Source organism: Malaclemys terrapin, chromosome 5 (genome assembly GCF_027887155.1).
Source record: "Malaclemys terrapin pileata isolate rMalTer1 chromosome 5, rMalTer1.hap1, whole genome shotgun sequence".
NCBI classification, from domain to species: Eukaryota; Metazoa; Chordata; order Testudines; family Emydidae; genus Malaclemys; species Malaclemys terrapin.
In genome coordinates this window covers 88244543-88262847 of record NC_071509.1, presented here as the reverse complement: position 1 = coordinate 88262847, position 18305 = coordinate 88244543, and the positions used below count along the sequence as shown (strand labels likewise).

Sequence of the window (18305 nt, the reverse complement as noted above, 5' to 3'; positions counted from 1 at the left end):
ATGGCCCACTTGGTGGTAATGCATTGTCCCACTATGTGAAAGACCTGGGTTTAAGAGCAAACCTGCAACTCCTATCCCCAAAGTCAGTGACACATGGTGAAACATACAATTCTGAAAATAAATAAGGTCATGAAAAAATTATATACAAGTTTACATTTGACATCTCACATTTCTAAATTTTCTCTGAAATTCTATTACTGCCGTAGAAATGTCTTCTTAATAAATAAATAAATCATAATTATCAGATGAAGAATCACTGACCTACCCGGATTTCCTGAAGGTTGTGGAAGTTATTTCCTACTCTGACAGAGATCTTGCTTGGGGTGTAGCTTTCATCAGATTTGTAGTCTGCATAAATACACAATGTCTTCACTGTTGTTTTTCTTCTGTAAGCAAGAAGCAGCAAAGGCTAAGTAAGCATCCTAAGGAAAAATTATCCAAGGAAGGGTTTCTTGAGATTTTGTCAAAAATGAGATTTAAATATTGTAAAACTTGATATAAAATGTTGACACTGCTGATTTTAGGACCCCTAACGCAGTAGCAGCTAGGAATTTACATATAATTTTTATAAAGTACATACATATAAAAACTTACAATGGACAGCAAACTACACATGCCTACAGAAACGTTAGCAACCACACTGTCAACACGTCAAACAAAAAAACCCAACACAACATAAAAATTAAACACAAGCCAATGCAAATATATCTTTCATCATGCACTATGGTGCCCTGTCAAGGAAAGCAGTTCTGTGAGGGAATCAACAGAGAACAGGACTTAATTGCCGAAGTCCTGACCTCAGTCTTGGGAGAAGTCAACCACGTTAATGGAGTGCAAGAGTCTTGTAGCCAGTCGTATCTGCTACAATGGAATACAGCATGAAAAGGTGTCCCAGCTTTAACTGGCAGTTAAATCAGGGCACTAAATATCATCAGGCATATCTTGAACTGTAGCCAAAAGCAAACAGAAAACTAGTGCAGACATATCACCCTATCTTAGAGGCTGTGATACTGTAGAGATAACCCAGCACAGCACTCACCTGGCAATTGCTTAATTGGTCATTTGCTACAATAGAACTGTAAGAGCATATATAAAACAGATTTTGCAAATGAAGTAATCTAACTGGCTACTACCCATGTTACTAAGAGAGAGCTCAAGTCTGCATTCCTTGTCAATCAGAATTTTGAATGCACTTTCATGACAGTTGTAATCAGAATTTATTAGCCTTATCATATGCAACAAATCACACAAATATTTAGTACCTAAACTGGATGTTCACCAAATGAGGCTGTGACCCATCAGACTGCCAGTAAGTTTCTAGATTATCATCTCGTAACTGGTCCACTCCGAAGCCTAATGGAAAGAAAAAAGGTTTACAGTCTCCTGTATTGTGTTCCGTTGCTGCTGGTATTACACAAATCATTTCAGCAGGATGGCTACCATGACCCTTGTAACGCAAGTTCACACATGTGAGAAGTACTTCTAGCCATTCAAATTTTCAGATCTCTTTATTAAGCAAAATGCATGCAGAAGAGCTTATTCTTATAAACCCAATCCCAAACTGTGCTGAGCATCCTCAACTCTTATTGAAACCGGGAATTTAAAAAATTCAGCATATCCCTGAATTAAGTCCCAAATCTGCAGATTACTGTTCTATTTTTTCCGACATCCAGAATTGTGCTAAACCTTTTACAGAACATAATAAAAGAGGAGGTCTGTCTGGCAAAGATTATAAACAATATTGTAAAGTTCTATTTGCAAAACAGAACTTGGAACTCTTAGCCACAAGCTTCACTAAAACTCAGTGAGAGTTTCAAAAAAAATATGGTGTTAGTTGTCACTTCCATTCACATTTCCAAAGAAAGATGCCAGAATGCTGATAAACCAAGTAAGATCTGCAACAAAGATTAATGTAAAGCACTTGGCCCACTTTTGTTGTTAGAACTCCTTCCTTGTAAATTTCTGATATGATCCCAGCTGTGCTCTGCAAGTATTTTGCAGACAGGCTCTTATATTCTGTAGTATTTTAAATGGGGGGGTAGGGGGAAGATAATCTAATTTTAACATTATAATCAGTTAAAATATTTTAAGGGATCCTTATATTTAGGGCCTTTTTTATTTGAAAAAGCCTGAAACACTCTGTAAAAGCAATAACTCTTTAATAGTGCAGTTATACTGGATACCTGTGCTGCTTGGGTGGTGGAAGGTGTGTGGCCAGACTGCACCCAAAGTATGCTATTATGAAACACACAACACTTGATATGTTTTAACAAGCTGTAAGTGTCCTGGTTATTCATGTTCTCTATCCCAAGGCTCCACCTTGAAAAGTAAATACACCTCTACCCCGATAGAATGCTGTCCTCGGGAGCCAAAAAAAATCTTACTACGTTATAGGTGAAACCGCGTTGTATTGAACTCGCTTTGATCCGCCGGAGCGTGCAGCTTTACCGCGTTATATGTGAATTCGTGTTATATCGGGTCGCGTTATATCGGGGTAGAGGTGTAGTACGTATTTCTGAGGTAGTGGGCCAAAATTACTTTAAATTGTTGTTTATTATTGGTCTGATCCTAAAAATCCTGAGTGGAATAGTACCAATAAAGTCAAAGGGAGTACCCATGTAAATGAGTGAAGACTACATGCATGAATGCTTACAGGATTGAGCTCTATACACGTATAATACACCAGATACAATTACATAAAGGAACCATTGTAAAACTAACATAAAACTGAATAGTTTGCCATGTTACAATACCTGATTTTTCAGGTCATTCATCTATTTTGTAATCAAAAGGCTAACCTTTACTTAATAATTATTTTAAGTAATGATAATATACTTTATTATAATAAAATGCCAGACAAACAACTTTAATACCTAACTATATAATATTTTTAAAAATAAAGAAACTTTACTCTTTTGGATAAGCTGTCTACTGAATGAAAGTACACAACTGGGAGACTCCTCAAGTACACGTTTCTCTGGCAATACTTTTATTCACTGACATTATCTCTTAAATGAAGGAAGTCTAAATCTTATGATTTTTGTTTTATACCAATCATGATTATTTGTCCCTTACCATTGCCAACCCTTTGCTACTCTTTCCCTCTTTTACTGCCATTCAACCTATTAACTTCATCCCCTTTGCTACTCCCCCACATTAGCTACAGTTCAGTTAGTTAGTGTTAGTAGCTCCATCTGCAATAAATAGTGACTATTAATAATCCAAATCTAAAAGTACATTGTGTTAACCAAAACAGAAGTATATATATGGACATCAGATCAGGAATGCTCAACCTGAGCAGTCTCAACCTACAATGACCCCTGTTCCCACACCTGTTGAAAACTGATTTAATTATTTTCTGACAGATATCTACGTAGCAGGGACTTGAATATGTCCAACAAACACAATATGGTCAAAGAGCTACTCTTGCTTAGGAGACATGTTCAAAACCATTGTATCTTCATTGAAGATTATTGTTTTATCTTGCTCATAGCATTTAGAGTACCGCACTATAATGGCACGCCTACCCTTAAGTGTTGCTGCTATGTCAGCTGGGGATAGTTTTTTTTTTTTTTAAATTACATAGCTATGTTGGCAAAAGCCCCAATGTTGACACAATAACACTGGCAAAATACACCTCTACCTCAATATAACGCTGTCCTCGGGAACCAAAAAAATCTTACCGTGTTATAGGTGAAACCGCGTTCTATCGAACTTGCTTTGATCCACCGGAGTGTGCAGCCCCCCCCCCCCCCCCCGCCCACTCCCCCCCCCGGAGCACTGCTTTACCGCATTATATCCGAATTCGTGTTATATCGGGTTGCATTATATTGGGGTAGAGGTGTACTACTTTTGACAGAGTTTATTTCATTCTCTGAACAGGTATAAGCTATACTTGGAAAAGCACATTTCTGCCAGAATAACTGTGTCTACACTAGGAGGGTTTTTTGGGTATAGCTATCCTAGCAAACTATTTCTACGTTAGACTAGACCCAAGTTATTTCTAATGGACTGTAATACAATCTATGCTTAATTCATTTTTACGTCACTTTTATGTATTCTTTATTCACTTGAAGTGAAGAAACAGAGGAAATAACAGTGATCATTTGCTAATTTATCTAGTTTATAAATTAATACTAGCAAGTTCATCATCATGCAATTTCATCATCATACAATTTTAGCAAGGTCAAAAAGATTTTATTCTCCTCAAAGGAAAAAACCCTCCCTGAATTTCACAATTATTTGTTTGTTTTGTTGTGTTTTACAATTTACCTGGCTTACAGGATGAAAGGGACCAAACAGCTTGAGAGCCTATTTCCCGAACAGTACCAGTCCTTTCCAACTGCTTGGGATCAGCACCTGGTGGTGTCTTGTTAGGTGTGGTCATTTCCCACTAATAAAAGAAAAGATGGAGCGTAAGATTATAAGGTTCTCTCTAGTACTCATCTTGATGAGAAAAATAGATTTTGAGCCGCTCAGCTAAGAGTTTTACACTGTCAGTTCCTAGAAATACACAAGAATAAGGTTTACTTCTTTAACAACCTTCATGGAGCACGCAAAAGTCTCATGTTCATAAGAATATTTATCAAATGCCATTTTATGTGCATTATCTGTCTCTTCACCTCTCTTGTTGAAGTTATTCCACTTTGTATAAAATACCTAGTCACCGGGCCAGAGAACAAGAATGACTATTACATGTGGGAAGTGGGAGACCCAAGTTCAAGTCCCTGCTCCAATGAATATTTATACAAAGCCAAACAAAAGCTTCAAAAACAGGAGAGACGGAGAAACACACACCCCAGAATACCCTCTATGCCTGGGTCTCCCACATCTAGAGTAGAGATCTAAACCCAAGTCTCCCCTCTCCCAAGTGTAAGGTGGGTACCACCATCATCTCCCCTACTTTGTGGAACTACCTTTTAAAAATACCTGGAAAGAAAATGTTTTGGTTGAATGATGTGTTGTGAAACAGACTTTTTAAATTTAGGGAAATTATTTGGAAGTTTTGTATTTGGTTTAGGTCAAACCGTATATGATTTTTTGAAAATCTAAGCAAAGAGTTCATCCGTATTTGAGAATAAAAAGCATGGTGGACAAAATGCATCTTATGTGCTGCAACTTTTTCTTAAAAAGAGTAAAAGGAAATCTTCCCTCCTCCCCATAGCACCTCACCAGTCATGTAGAAATCTAAAGTTAGGCAAGGAGGTAGTCTAGATCACAGATGTGCCTTTTCATGGTCTGTGCAAACTAGGTTATTTTGTAAATGGTTATTGGGGGGGTGGAGACACGGGGTGAAAAGGACTTTTTGCATGCACACTCAATTTTGTAACATGATCCCTTAACAGAGCATCAATATTCTATTGGTTCTAAGCGGGCATCTGTAGATTAGGAAAATTCATAAGGTATACTGCCTTCCCCCATATAAGAACATAAGAATGGCCCTACTGGATCAGACCAAGGGTCCATCTAGCCCAGTATCCTGTCTTCCGACTGTGGACAGTGCCAGGTGCCCCAGAGGGAATGAACAGAACAGGTAATCATCAAGTGATCCATCCCCTGTCGTTCATTCCCAGCTTCTGGCAAACAGAGGCTAGGGACACCATCCCTGTCCATCCTGGCTAATAGCCATTGATGGACCTATCCTCCATGAATTTATCTAGTTCTTTTTTGAAACCTGTTATGGTCTTGGCCTTCACAACATCCTCTGGCAAAGAGTTCCACAGGTTGACTGTGCATTGTGTGAAGAAATACTTCCTTTTGTTCATTTTAAACCTGCTGCCTATTCATTTGGTGACCCCCTAGTTCTTGAGTTCTGAGAAGCAGTAAACACCACTTCCTTATCTACTTTCTGTACACCAGTCATGATTTTATAGACCTCAATCATATCACCCCATGTTTCTTTTCCAAGTGACAAGTCCCAGTCTTATTAATCTCGCCTCATACGGAAGCCGTTCCATACCCCTAATAATTTTAGTTGCCCTTTTCTGAACCTTTTTCAATTCCAAGGTATCTGTTTTGAGATGGGGCAACCACATCTGCACACAGTATTCAAGATGTGGGAGTACCATGAATTTATATAGAGGCAACATGATATTTTCTGTCCTATTATCTATCCTTTCTTAATTATTCCCAGCATTTTGTTCACTTTTTTGACTGCCATTGCACATTGAGTGGATGTTTTCAGAGAACTATCCACAAGGACTCCAAGATCACTTTCTTGAGCGGTAACGCCATCATTTTATATGTATAGTTGGGCTTATGCTTTCCAATGTGCATTACTTTGCATTTATCAACATTAAACTTAATCTGCCATTTTGTTGCCCAGTCACCCAGTTTTGAGAGATCTTTTTGTAGCTCTTCACAGTCTGCCTGGGTTTTAACAGTCTTTAGTAATTTTGTATCGTCCGCAAATTTTGCCACCTCGCTGTTTACCCCTTTTTCCAGATCATTTATGAACATGTTGAATAGGACTAGTCCCAGAACAGACCCCTGGGGGACACCACTATTTACCTCTCCCTATTCTGAAAACTGACCATTTATACCTACCCTTTATTTCCTATCTTTCAACCAGTTACCAATCCATGAGAGGACCTTCCCTCTTATCCCATGGCAGCTTACTTTGCGTAAGAGCCTTTGGTGAGGGACCTTGTCAAAGGCTTTCTGAAAATATAAGTTCACTATATCCACTGATATATGCAAGGCTGTGCATGAAATGGCACATATGCAGCTGCCTTGTTATCTACACATACTGAACAGGTACTTATTGGCCCCCCCATCACTATAGTATCTGAACTCACAATCTTTAATCTGTTTATCCTCAACATCCCAGTGAGGTAGGAATTGCTATTAACCCTAATTTGTACTGTCTACAAACTAGACCAAGGTCACAGAACATTTAGTTGCTTGTGTCACGGCAAAAAATATAGTAGATGAAATTTTAAATACACTTTGGAGATTCTCACATTTATACAGAGACCAACTTTGCCACTCTCTCCCACCTAGTCACAATTAATGTAACAATTTGGGACACAACACATCTTCGCTCCACCAAAGAAAATTATATCAGTGTACTCCAATTTACAAGAGCTATTATCATGTTAGCTTTAAACATAGTCTCTAACAAAACCTCACATTCTTAATTTTTTTAATAATAAGTTCCCTTCTTGAAGGGAAAGGAAACCCCATAGTTTCCACAGGCAAATCTCCACTTGTACAGATACCTTTGCTTTTCCTTCCAGTGGTCATGTTTTCTGTTTAAAAGTGAGCTATAAACCCCTTAAACAAGCAGAAGAAATCACTTTGCAAATGTGGACTATTTCAAGGAGACAGATAAACATATTCCAGACACTCATTCATTCTAGAGACTTTCCAGAAGAATTCTAAAGTACGGAATTTAAAAATCACTTCTTTCTGAAATTTTCCCAGAGTTTGTTGTTGATGTCTGAAAATACATTACAATCTCAAAGCCACAACTTTGAAATTTCTCACAAGACTCAGACTACAGAAAACCCCCAAACAAGATAACATTGAAAACTAAAAAAGCAATTATTTGGCTATATTTTCATAAAAATTTTATGTTTATCAGATACTGTGGCCCTGACCCAGCAAAGGCATACTTTACACATTGTGAGTAGTCCCATTGACTTTGGCCTTGGCTACACTTGCGAGTTACAGTGCTGTAAAGCCGCCCGCAGCGCTGTAACTCACTCCCCGTCCACACTGGCAAGGCATATTGCAGCGCTGTATCTCCATGGTTGCAGCGCTGCATGTACTCCACCTCCCAGAGAGGAACAGTGAGTATTGTGCTGCCGCTGCAGCGCCAGTGTGGCTGCCCAATGCGCTGTGACTGGCCTCCAGAATTATTCGGCAGTATCCCACAATGCCTGTTCTAGCCACTCTGGTCATCAGTTCAAACTCTACTGCCCTGGCCTCAGGTAACCAACCCATGTGACCCATCCTTTACATTCCCCGGGAATTTTAAAAATCCCCTTCCTGTTTGCTCAGCCCGGCTTGGAGTGCTATCAGTGAATCTTTCCAGGTGACCATGCCTCCACGCGCCAAGCAAGCCCCAGCATGGAGCAATGGCGAGTTGCTGGACCTCATCAGTGTTTGGGGGAGGAAACTGTACAGTCCCAGCTGCGCTCCAGCCGTAGAAATTATGATACCTTTGGGAAGGTATCAAAGGACATGATGGAAAGGGGCCATGACCGAGACGCCCTGCAGTGCAGGATTGAAGTGAAGGAGCTGCGGAGTGCCTACCGCAAAGCTCGCGACGCAAACGACCGCTCGGGTGCTCCTCCCGCGACCTGCCGATTCTCCGAAGAGCTGGATGCGATACTTGGGGTTAACCCCACCTCCACTCCAAGCACCACGATGGACACTTCAGAGCCAGTGGGGGGGAGGGAGGAGAAAGAGGAGGAGGAGGAAAACGGGAGTGATGGTGGTGGGCCGGATGGAGACACCCCAGAATCCCTGGAGCCATGCAGCCAGGAGCTCTTCTCGAGCCAGGAGGAAGGTAGCCAGTCACAGCAGCCGGTACTTGGTGAAGGACAAACAGAAGAGCAGGTTCCTGGTAAGCGATTTTTTTGGGGGGAAGGAATTTTTTCGGTGCGGGCTCTTTGGGAGAGGAGGGTTAGACATGCATGCCTAGATGCGGAATAGTGCATTGATGTGGTTTATCACATCGCGGTAATCGGCCTCGGTAATCTCCTCTAATGTCTCATCCAGAATGTGTGCAATGCGGTTGCGCAGGTTTATCGGGGGAGCCACCGTTATCCTTGTCCCAGCCAGGCTAACGTGTCCACGCCACTGTGCCGCGAGGGGACCGTTGCTGCACACAGGCAAGCTGCATATGGGCCAGGGCGGAAGCTGCATTGCAGTAGAAGACCCTCCCCTTGCTTCCCAGGTCACCCTCAGCAGCGAGATATCGTCCAGGATGAACTCCTGTGGAAAATGTTGGGACAGTGTTCAGTGTAGGAGCCCCCTGAAGCTGTTGGCTCTCCCCAAGGCACAGAAACCCAGAGGACAGTGCAGCCCTGAAACAATCAGTCCCCCTTACTCACCATTTTGAGGCTCCCGTGGGATATGTGTGCTCTGTTTCGGACGGGAAAATTATGCTATTGTGCAGACCCTGTGTGTTTTCTACTCCTTAAGTGCAGGGGGAATCATTACTCTGTCTGGTATAAACAATACTGCCGCTGTTAAATGTTGCATTTTGCCTATACAGCTGCATCAACCTTGAGACCTCAGCCGTCCCTCTTATCGCCTGCTCAGAGACTGCAAAGACTCAGGAAGAGACTGCGAAAAAGCAAAAACATGCTGCAAGAAGTGATGCAGCAATCTATTAAAGAGAATGAGAAAGCAGGATCCGCCAGGAAAACGCAGTGCACTGGCAGCAAAGCACCGAGCACCGGCAGCAAAGCACGGATCAGCTCATAAGCATCCTGGAGCGCCAAGCAGATGCTATCCAGGAGCTCGTAGCCATTCAGAAAGAGGAGCAGTACTGCAAACGCCACCCCCCTCTACAGCCCTTGTCCCAAAACTCTTTCCGTTGTGCCCCACTGTCACCTCCAACCCACTTTCCTCAACTTCCGTGTTCTTCACGCCACCCGCTGCCTCCAACACCAGTATCTTCACCACCCAGCCCTGAAAACCATGACCCTTACCCTCTGCACTCAACCCTCATCACCATGCAGTATAGCTATCCTGAAGTGCAGCACTCACTGCATAGCACACGTGACAAGACATACGCAAATCTGTAATTGTACTGTTCCCCACTCCACCCCTTGTTTCTTTTCAATAAACAATTTTTTTCTTTTCAATAAATGGATTTTTTGGCTTTGAAAACATTCTTTATTATTGCATAAAGTAAAAGACTCCTTAGCCCAGGAAATAAACAGGCACTGCAAGTCTGCTTAGCAAACACTGATTCCTAAAGATTGGAACTACTGCACTTCACTCCAGTGCAGGGCACCAAATATCACTGCTGGTTTTCAGCCTCAAATTGCTCCCTCAAGGCATCCCTAATCCTTGCAGCCCCGCGCTGGGCCCCTGTAATAGCCCTGCTCTCTGGCTGTGCAAATTCAGCCTCCAGGTGTTGAACCTCAGAGGTCCATGCCTGAGTGAAGCTTTCACTCTTCCCTTCACAAATATTATGGAGGGCACAGCACGCGGATATAACCGCGGGGATGCTGTTTTCAGCCAAGCCCAGCTTCCCATACAGAGATTGCCAGCGGGCCTTTAAACGGCCAAAGGCACACTTCAAAGTCATTCGACACCAGCTCAGCCTGTAGTTGAACGTTCCTTGCTGCTGTCAAGGCTCCCTGTGTAGGGTTTCACGAGCCACGCCATTAACAGGTAAGCGGGATCTCCAAGGATCACAATGGGCATTTAAACTTCCCCTACCATGATCTTCCGCTGTGTGAAAAAAGTCCCAGCCTGCATCTTCCTGAACAGCCAAGTGTTTCGAAAGATGCGTGCATCATGCACCTTTCCGGGCCAGCCTGTGTAAATGTCAATGAAATGCCCACGGTGAGCCACAAGTGCCTGGAGAACCATAGAGAAATACCCCTTCCGATTAACGTACTCGGATCCTAGATGGGGTGGTGCCAGAATAGGAATGTGCGTCCCATCTATCGCCCCTCCACAGTTAGGGAGCCCCATTTGTGCAAAGCCATCCACTATTTCCTGCACGTTACCAAGAGTCACGGTTCTTCTGAGTAGCATGCAATTAATGGCCTTGCAAACCTGCATCAACACGATTCCAATGGTCGACTTTCTCACTCCAAACTGGTTTGCGACCAACCGGTAGCTGTCTGGAGTTGCCAGCTTCCAGATTGCAATAGCCACCCGCTTCTCCACTGGCAGGGCAGCTCTCAATCTCGTGTCCTTGTGCCGCAGGGTGGGGGCGAGCTCCTCACACAGTCCCATGAAAGTGGCTTTTCTCATCCGAAAGTTCTGCCGCCACGGCTCGTCATCCCAGACTTGCATGACCATGTGATCCCACCACTCGGTGCTCGTTTCCCGAGCCCAAAAGCAGCGTTCCATGGTGCTGAGCATGTCTGTGAATGCCACAAGCAATTTCGTGTCATACGCGTTACGCGGCTCGATAGGGTCGTCGGACTCCTCACTCTCACTGTAACTTTGGATCTTAAGGAATAGTTCGACAGCCAAATGTGACGTGCTGGCGAGACTCGTCAGCATACGCCTCAGCAGTTCAGGCTCCATTTCCCGCAGACAGATCGCGCTGCACAGAAACTGTTGAAAGATGGCGCCAAAGGTGGACGGAAACAAAGGGATTTCTGGGATGCGAAGTGATGCATCACAGGGCGTTGGGACAGGACCCAGAATGCCCCGTACCTACGCCCCCTTCCCACAACCCACGGCGCCAGAATGGGAAGAGGTGCTCTGTGGGATAGCTGCCCATAATGCACCGCTCCCAATAGCGCTGCAATTGCCGCAAATGTGGCCACGACAGCGCGCTGGGCAGCTGTCAGTGTGGACAGACTGCAGCGCTTTCCCTACTCAGTTGCACGAAGTCAGGTTTAACTCACAGCGCTGTACATCTGCAAGTGTAGCCAAGGCCTTCGATGTATAAGTCTTGGCAGGATTGGAGCATGAAAAGTCAGACAACTTCTATTTTCCTCCCTGCCACCCCATCTCCCCTCCAGATCTGCTACAGCCCTTTCCAGCTCCTAACCCTATATATCTTGACATCTTAATGAAGAGAAGACTGCAGAATATAAAATTCCAAGTTGCTTAAAATATCATGCAAGAATATGCAGAAAGACAGGACCAAGAAAGCTTTACCATTTACTCAGACAAGAGGTATGGGTGAACTGCTCAGGTGCAATTATCCTAAACTTCTGAGGTATGGGTGTTCAGCACCCTAAATGAAAAAGAATTAACACCCAATACAGATCTAAAGCATATTGTGAAAGATCAAAGGTTCTTCTGCAACCACCAGGATACAAAAGATTGGTTGTCTGAAAAACAATTGATGCCCAAGCTTCCCAATAACACTTGGTAAAATTCTCAAAAAAGACACTCTACATTTTCAACTAATAAGTATGATATTTGCAGTGACAATGAGGAAAATTTTGATCAAACATATTTTACACAAGGGGTTCTGAAGAGAGACATCAAATTTACAAAAGCAATTAAAGATTTCAAACAGGATTATCAGATGATAGTACAATGGCAATATTGTTGCATTCTCAGTAAAGATCTGGCTTGATCTAATTAATAAAGAACTGGAGCCACACGAGTATAAAATATAAAATAATAGCCATTCAGAGAAGCTATGGAACTTTTCCCAAAACTAAGCCAGCATGATTGACCCCAAATACAAAGGTTAGGGTCAGAAAATGAAGAAGAGGCTAAAATGTGGCCATTGCAATATAAACCTGAATGACTTCCCTTCTAGCACAAAGGGTTGTTGAAGACCCAGATGTCCAAATCTAGGATTGCAAAAGAAATTGCCACAGTCCACTGCACTAAAATGGTGAGAAAAATATACAGGAAAATCATTGACAATAGAATGGCTGAATTCAGAATGTTGTCACTTTTTATGAGCTACATTCTGTCCAACCAGTTCAGCATCTATACAGCACATTTTTAATCACATTCTGATTGGTTTGTTTGGAGCTTCATAATAGGGTAGGTGCCTGAAAAGTAATCAAGTGGTAAGAGCACATTAGTGTGTAAAGGCAAATACAAAAGAGTTGTAGGCCTGCAAAGTGAAAACTTGATTAATGGGTTCTTGTATTTTATTTACAGATTTGCAAGTTATTCATTGTGAGTAATGTGCATCTATTTCTGAATAATAAATACGCTTACCAAGTGATATTTTCAGATCAAATGTTTTAAGAAACCATCATAATTCTTTTGGGGTGAGGGAAAATAGCAAGGTAGGAGTAATTTCCACTTTTTTCTTCCCTGGGTTATGGAAAAATCACAATTAATCTGTCTGGAAATCTCTTCCTCTCCTCTCCCTGTATGGCTCAGACCTTAGCAAAAGGGAGGACGGGAATGCTTCCAGCTGAAATTTCTAGGGAGGCATCTTCTCTATCTAGCAAACCCCTAATACCACCAGACCATCTTTACGTTTCTAGTGATAGCATGACAACCTTGAAATTTAACAATTTAGCTTCTAAATGGCATTAAACTGTACATAAAAGGATTTGTTCCGTACAACACCATCCCCTCCACCTCTCATTTCCTCCCTTTGTGCTATTCCACAGCAACCTGATGGCAACACAGGGGAAGCGAGCACTGCCCGTACCTGTGCCGTAGCCAGGCAGAGGCGCAGGTGCCGGCTGTGGCAGTGCCAGGTCTCAGCACCACTAGGGCCCCTGACAAACCAGGGAGCGATGAATTCACCTTCCAAACAGAGACTCTCGGGGCTCTGGGCACCAGCTACCACCGCTCCCTGCTGGGCCCCGCTGGCCACGGCACATGGACCCCGCTCCGCGCGCGCGCCCGCCTGCGGGGCCCGCCCCTTGCTACGGAGCGGGAGGGGGAATATGGGAGACAGTCGGCCCGGAGGAGAAGGGGGAGGAGGACACTCACGTTACGGCCGCCCCGCCCACTCCGCAGCTCACTTTCCGCTCTGTCCCCCAGCGATTACGTCACACAACAGACGCGTCCTGAAGCGTCTCCGAAACTATCTTGGCCACGCCCTTGCCCTGAGGCGTCGCGCTCTTTTAGCGCCCACCTGTTCTCTATGGTGAGCGTCTCTTCCCCTCCCTCCTCGTGTCTCTATGGTTAGTAGCTCTAGCTCCTCTCTGGGGGTGGCGGCCATTTTGGCCGGGTGGCAGTAGGAGCACGTTGTGTGTCTGCCTGTGAGTAACGGGGCCAGGCTAGTCCCCTACCCACCTACTCGCCCTGGCCGTTTGGTTTCCTTCCCGCCCTCCGGTAAGTGGAGTCAATAGCGGGGCTGGGGGGTGCGGCACGAGCCCTGGGGAGACCCGTTCCCCGGCCAGGGCCAGGCGGCGCCGGCGAGTCCTTGCACCAGCTGGTACCGGCGAGAGGCGCCGCGTCTACGACAGAGCAGGAACAACCCCCGAGCGGGGTCCGGCAGCCGCCTGGCTCTCCCCGGGGGCTCGTGTCTACGCGATACCCCCTTCGCCGGGTGCTGTTAGTAGAGCTCCTCCCTTAGCCCGGGAGGGGTGCGAGGCCCCGGCCCCCTCCTAGGGTGACCAGATGTCCCGATTTTGGGGTCTTTTTCTTATATAAGCTCCTATTGCCCCACACCCCGTCCCGATTTTTCACACTTGGTGTCTGGTCACCCTCCCTCTGCTGTTTGGAGCCCCCACCCAGTTGCTTCAGTATTGGGGCCCAGATCCCCCCCACCCTTCGGTACTGAATGTGTATGGGGGCACCAAACACGCAGCTCCATTGGCTTGTCAGACCATAGCTGCAACAGTGGAGATCCCCCACACACACTCCTGTTGGGTGATAGACCCCCCACCTACTCTGCCATAGGGAGAGGCCCCGATACTCCAGTTTGCATCTAGTGGTGCCTTTGGCAAGGTGAGTCAATCTCTGTGTGCTCTAGTTTCCCCATCTGTAGAATGGACACTAATAGTCACATCAGGCTGTTGTGGTGAGAGTAAGTTGATGTTTGTAAAGTTTACTTGGATGGTAAGTGGACTGCAGTGAAGTGCAAAGGATTATTTTTACTGTTGCCTGGCTATCATAAGGGCAATATTCACATAGGAAACTGGTTTGTCTTTTTCCACATGCTGTATCATTTGTGCCAAACCTCTCTATTAGGGGAGGTTGTCCCTATATTTTACAAGTAATTTTTTAGAGCCCTAGCTAAATGTCTAGTAGGAAGCTTTCCTTGTTGGGATGGTGTTTACCTGCAGAGCTGTCAATTTTTGCAGAATGTGCATTTCTATTTTATTTTAAATTCTAGAACTTGTGGTTGTGAAGATAACTTTTTGATGTGACAGATTTCAGCCATGTTAGTAGCAGCCATGTTAGTTTGTATCCGCAAAAAGAACAGGAGTACTTGTGGTGACTTAGAGACTGTTCTTTTTTTGATGTGAACTGATCTTGTGCTGTCTGGCCACAGACCTGGCTCATCATAGCTTTGCCATGCACCAGCAGCAGAATGAAATTGACAGCTATGTCAATTTCATACTGCTGCTGTTGAAATCAGCAATAAAGGTAGATTCTGCAGGAACTCCATCTTAAAAGAGAGACTATCATATGTTTTGTTTCCTGTAAAAGCCAGGAATCTCTAAAATGAGGAAAAGGGAGAGAAATCCTCTTTATGGGTGCATACACTCAAGGAGGAAAGATGTGTTAACTAACAGAAGGTAAGAACATAGCATAAAATCCAAGCAAAGAAAAGGCATTTGTAGTTTTCAGTATTAATATTAGTGGGGAGATAGACCCCCTAGTGTTTACCTCTACATGCTAACGTGTTAATACTACAACTCCCTTTTTTCCCTGCTATAATTTTATATTGTGTCTAACACAAGGTAAGAACACACACTTTTCCCCAGTGAAGACAAGGCCTGGCAGTAGTAAAGGGTGGGGGCTTCAAATTTATACAATACCTTATAGCCAGAGATTGTTATGAAAGATGGAGATCTGCCAAGCATGGTCCAGCACCCTAAGTAAGGAAGAGAGCAGTGAGATTAAGGGCCAACAATAGGGAAAGGCTTTGCTCCAGGACCTTTTAAAAGTGCTGTCTTAGGCCTCTTTAGCATATTTAGACTTCTGATGTGTAGCTGTCTGGTAAGTCTTTTGATTCTGACATTACATTCATCACTCTTTTAATTCAAACTCTTAGTCCAAAGGAGTTAAAATGTGTCTCTTTTCTCCCCAAATCTATCTCTTTATAGCTTTCCTGTGCTAGCAGATATCACAATATATATATTTATCTCCTTTCCCATTCTAAGGAAATATTTGAGGATGAGGCTTCTTGCATTGTATATTTTGTTGGTGTATGAATGAGTCACAATTCCTATTCAACATTATTAAACATGTCCATCCATATTTCTATTTCAATGTTATCTGACAATGTTATGCTACTTTCCAGTAAACACAAAGTTGTTAATCCTTAGCCTTGAGTTCTTTGCTTCCATATGCAGAATGTGCCTCATGAGCAGTCTGTTAAGATTAAACTTGGGACATGTCTACACTGGCAGAGTTATCGCACCAGGAGTTACAGCGCTGCTCAGAAAGCACTGAAGGGAAACAGCTGTTCTGTGCTGATACTGGCAGCTGCCTGCGCAACAGCGTGTTCACACTTGTGGCATTTGCAGCAGTATTTGGAGCGGTGCACTCTGGGCAGCTATCCCACAAACCACCTTTTTCTCTTCTGCTCCTAAGACTTGTGGGAAAGCGAAGGGGGTTGCGGGGTATCCCAGCAATCCCTGTGCTTCCGTCTGCCTTTGGCACCGTATTTCAACGGTTTGTGTACTGTGCGCCCTGCCTCTTTGGGCTGCAGGAATGGATCCCAAGCTGTTGACCAGTATGCTGCTTGCTCTGACCAACACATCACTAGTGAGTGGAGTTATTCCTTAAACTACAAAAGCAAGAGGGAGTGTGACATAGATCTCGCCATGCGTAGTAGCTACAACAGAGGTGCTGACCACAGTGGAACACTGCTTTTGGGCTCAGGAAACAAGCACTGAGTGGTGGGATCACATTGTGATGTACGTCTGGGATGACGAGCAGTGGCTGCAGAATTTTCGGATGAGGAAAGCCACATTCCTGAGACTGTGTAATGAGCTCTCCCCTCCCTGCAGCGCAAGGACACAAGAACAAGAGGGGCCCTGCCGTTGGAGAAGTGCATGGTGATTGCACTGTGGAAGCTAGCTACTCCAGACAACTACCGATTGGTCGCTAATCAGTTCGGAGTGGGAAAGTTTACCGTTGGACTTGTGTTGACAGAAGTGTGCAGGGGCATTAATCCCATCCAGCTCCGAAAGACCATGACTCTGGGCAACGTGCATGACATTGTAGATGGCGTACAAATGGGTTTCCCTAACTGCGGAGGGGTGATGGATGTCACACACATTCCTTTTCTGGCACCAGACTACCTAGCCACTGAGTACATTAATCGCAAGGGATATTTCTCAATGGTTCTCCAGGCACTTGTGGATAACTGTGGGCGATTCACAGACATTAACCCAGGCTGATCCAGGAAGGTGCATGACGCACGCACCTTTCGGAACTCTGGCCTCTTCAGGAAGCTGCAAGCAGGGACTTTCTTTCCGGACTAGAAGATCACTGTAGAGGTTCTCAAAATGGGGGGCGGGACCCCTCAGGGGGTCATGAGGTTATTACATGGGGGGGTCGCGAGCTGTCAGCTTCCACCACAAACCCTGCTTTGCATCCAGCATTTATAATGGTGTTAAATATATAAAAAAGTGTTTTTAATTTATTAAGGGGGTCGCACTCAGAGGCTTGCTATGTGAAAGAGGTCACCAGTACAAAAATTTGAGAACCACTGCCGTAGGGGAAGTCGAAATGCCCATTGTGATCCTGGGAGACCCCGCCTACCCCTTAATGCTGTGGCTTATGAAGCCATACACGGGGCAACTTGACAGCAGCAAGGAGCGGTTCAACAACAGGCTGACCAAGTGCAGAATGACTGTGTGTGCTTTTGGCCATTTAAAAGCCTGCTGGTGTTGCCTCTGTGGGAAGCTGGATCCTGGCTGATGACAATATTCCTATGCTTATAGCAGCGTGCTGTACGCCCTATAATATTTGTGAAGGGAAGGGTGAAAGCTTCACTCAGGGATGGATCGCAGAGGCTCAGCGCCTGCAGGCTGAGTTTGAATGGCCAGAGACCAGGGCTATTAGAGGGACATAGTGCGGGGTCATAAGGATCAGGGATGCCTTGAGGCAGCAATCTGAAGCTGAAAGCCACTAATATTTGTTGCTATGCTCAGGAGTGCAGTGCTTGTAATGCCAGGAGATGATTGGTGCACGTGATGCAATATGTGGGTTTTACATAATTGTATGTTGCTTTGCAGTGCTCTTTTTGCTTTCAATTAATAGAATAAAGATTGCTTTCAAACCAACTCAATTCTTATATTAAAAGACAACTTGGAGGAGGGAGTCAAACAAAAAATCAGCAGCAGTGAGGGGGATGGGGGAAGATCCAAGGAGGAGGAGGGGTCCCGGGATAGCGTACAATGCAGTGGGTACTGTACTTCAGCAGGACCAAACTGCAGAGGGATGGGTGTTGAGTGCAGTGATTATTGGGAGACTGCAGTGCTGGACTGTGAGGGGGGAACAGTGGAATGCCATGCATACAGAGTGGAGCCAGGAGGTTGATA

The 18305-nt window shown here is 44.4% G+C and overlaps 2 protein-coding genes across 7 annotated transcripts in view; one reads left to right on the top strand and one right to left on the bottom strand.

The window, feature by feature from the left end:
- ANAPC10 (anaphase promoting complex subunit 10) overlaps positions 1-13629 on the bottom strand; it is a 66169-nt gene extending 52540 nt beyond the window's left edge. For 2 of the 6 annotated variants that reach the window (XR_008445032.1, XM_054029180.1), the window contains exons 1-4: positions 13283-13366; positions 4273-4393; positions 1263-1353; positions 266-386 (exon numbers count right to left, since the gene is read on the bottom strand). Coding sequence is in view for 5 of the 6 variants with exons in the window: in XM_054029180.1 (XP_053885155.1) it covers positions 266-386; positions 1263-1353; positions 4273-4387 (327 nt within the window). In the remaining variant the exon portion in view is untranslated. The other 4 variants (XM_054029179.1, XM_054029182.1, XM_054029178.1 and 1 more) reach the window with 4 other exon arrangements.
- Positions 13630-13768: 139 nt separating this feature from the next.
- The window catches only part of ABCE1 (ATP binding cassette subfamily E member 1), a 32841-nt gene continuing 28304 nt past the window's right edge, over positions 13769-18305 (top strand). Inside the window, exon 1 of the mRNA XM_054029177.1 lies at positions 13769-13914. The gene's annotated coding sequence lies outside the window, so the exon portion shown is untranslated. The remainder of the gene's footprint in view (positions 13915-18305) is intronic.